At 40.5% G+C, this 1,033-nt stretch overlaps 1 protein-coding gene across 1 annotated transcript; it reads right to left on the bottom strand.

Moving 5' to 3' along the window:
- LOC108357791 (uncharacterized) lies at nt 1-1,030 on the bottom strand (the record flags this gene model as incomplete). Its single annotated transcript, XM_017608861.1, has 3 exons — nt 1-165; nt 638-848; nt 916-1,030. Coding segments are annotated over 3 exons (453 nt in total), but the record flags the coding sequence as incomplete, so codon positions are not given.
- Nucleotides 1,031-1,033: the final 3 nt, after the last annotated feature.

Raw genomic sequence — 1,033 nt, 5'->3', positions numbered from 1 at the left:
AAGGTATGCGTGTGCGTGTAAGAGATTCATTTTAGAGTTTATGAGGAAGAGGCGGCGGCTGCTTTGGCTTTTGATGCGTTCTTAGTGCGACCTTCACTATTCAATCCAGCTAAGAGTTCACTTTTGCGGATGCTCTTCAAGTCCAAATCGCCATAGTAGTCTTCACTGTAATTGTATAATGTGGAGATGGTAGATAAGGTAAAAAGGGTTAGAGGATATCTCGCTAAGAAATCTTAAGCAAATATGTTTTGTGTGGGGAGCTGGTTTTTTACAAGTCTTAAGAGCAGCGGAATGCAAGGGCTTAAAGAAATTTGTGCAGTTTGATAAAGTGCTTTTATAGGGAGAGAGATAGAGAAAGGGTCTGATAAATGAAGCAATTAAATGCATTGCAGTATGAACAGGAACAATCATAAGCGAATGAAAGATTTATTTCAAGCTTTTTTAAACTTAAATACATTATAAAAGCTCAAAGTATTTAGTATTAAAAAAAATAAAAAAAATTAGTCAAAAATATGCCAACACCGCAAATAAAACAACCATACTAACTTATGCTATTTATTTTCGTGGAAGTGCATGCGATTTAAAGTGCTAGCGATTGATTCATAGTGAAAAGTTAAATTCTAATGTTTCTACTCACCATCCGGGAACATCTTCTGGATCTTCGCAGTTGCCTGTACCATCAGAATCGCCAATCTTGAAGACAGTGCCGATCGGGCAACCATATTCACGAGCAACACCTTCCAAGCAAATATAGTATTTGCGGCAATCTTCAGGGTGAGCATGTCTCGAGAATGAACCGGCATTGGCAAGTTCACCGGCGGCGGGACAGCTGAAACCGTTGGCGACTTCTGTAAATACAATTCGAACGGATTAGTGTTTGTGCGAATGATAAGAGATTTTGCGAATTTACTGTACCTTCGTTTTTGCACTCTGGCACTTGATCGGCCCACATGCACACACGAGCATCACGATCGTAGGCAAGACCGGGCGAGCACTGGTATCTGGATGGTTCACCGTTCCAACAGTTCCAGAA

Source organism: Rhagoletis zephyria, unplaced genomic scaffold (assembly GCF_001687245.7).
Source record: "Rhagoletis zephyria isolate East Lansing unplaced genomic scaffold, Rhagoletis_zephyria_1.1 Rzeph_scaffold_84643, whole genome shotgun sequence".
NCBI lineage: Eukaryota > Metazoa > Arthropoda > Insecta > Diptera > Tephritidae > Rhagoletis > Rhagoletis zephyria.
The sequence above is the reverse complement of the archived record's forward strand: the minus strand, read 5'-3'. Positions and strand labels throughout refer to the sequence as shown.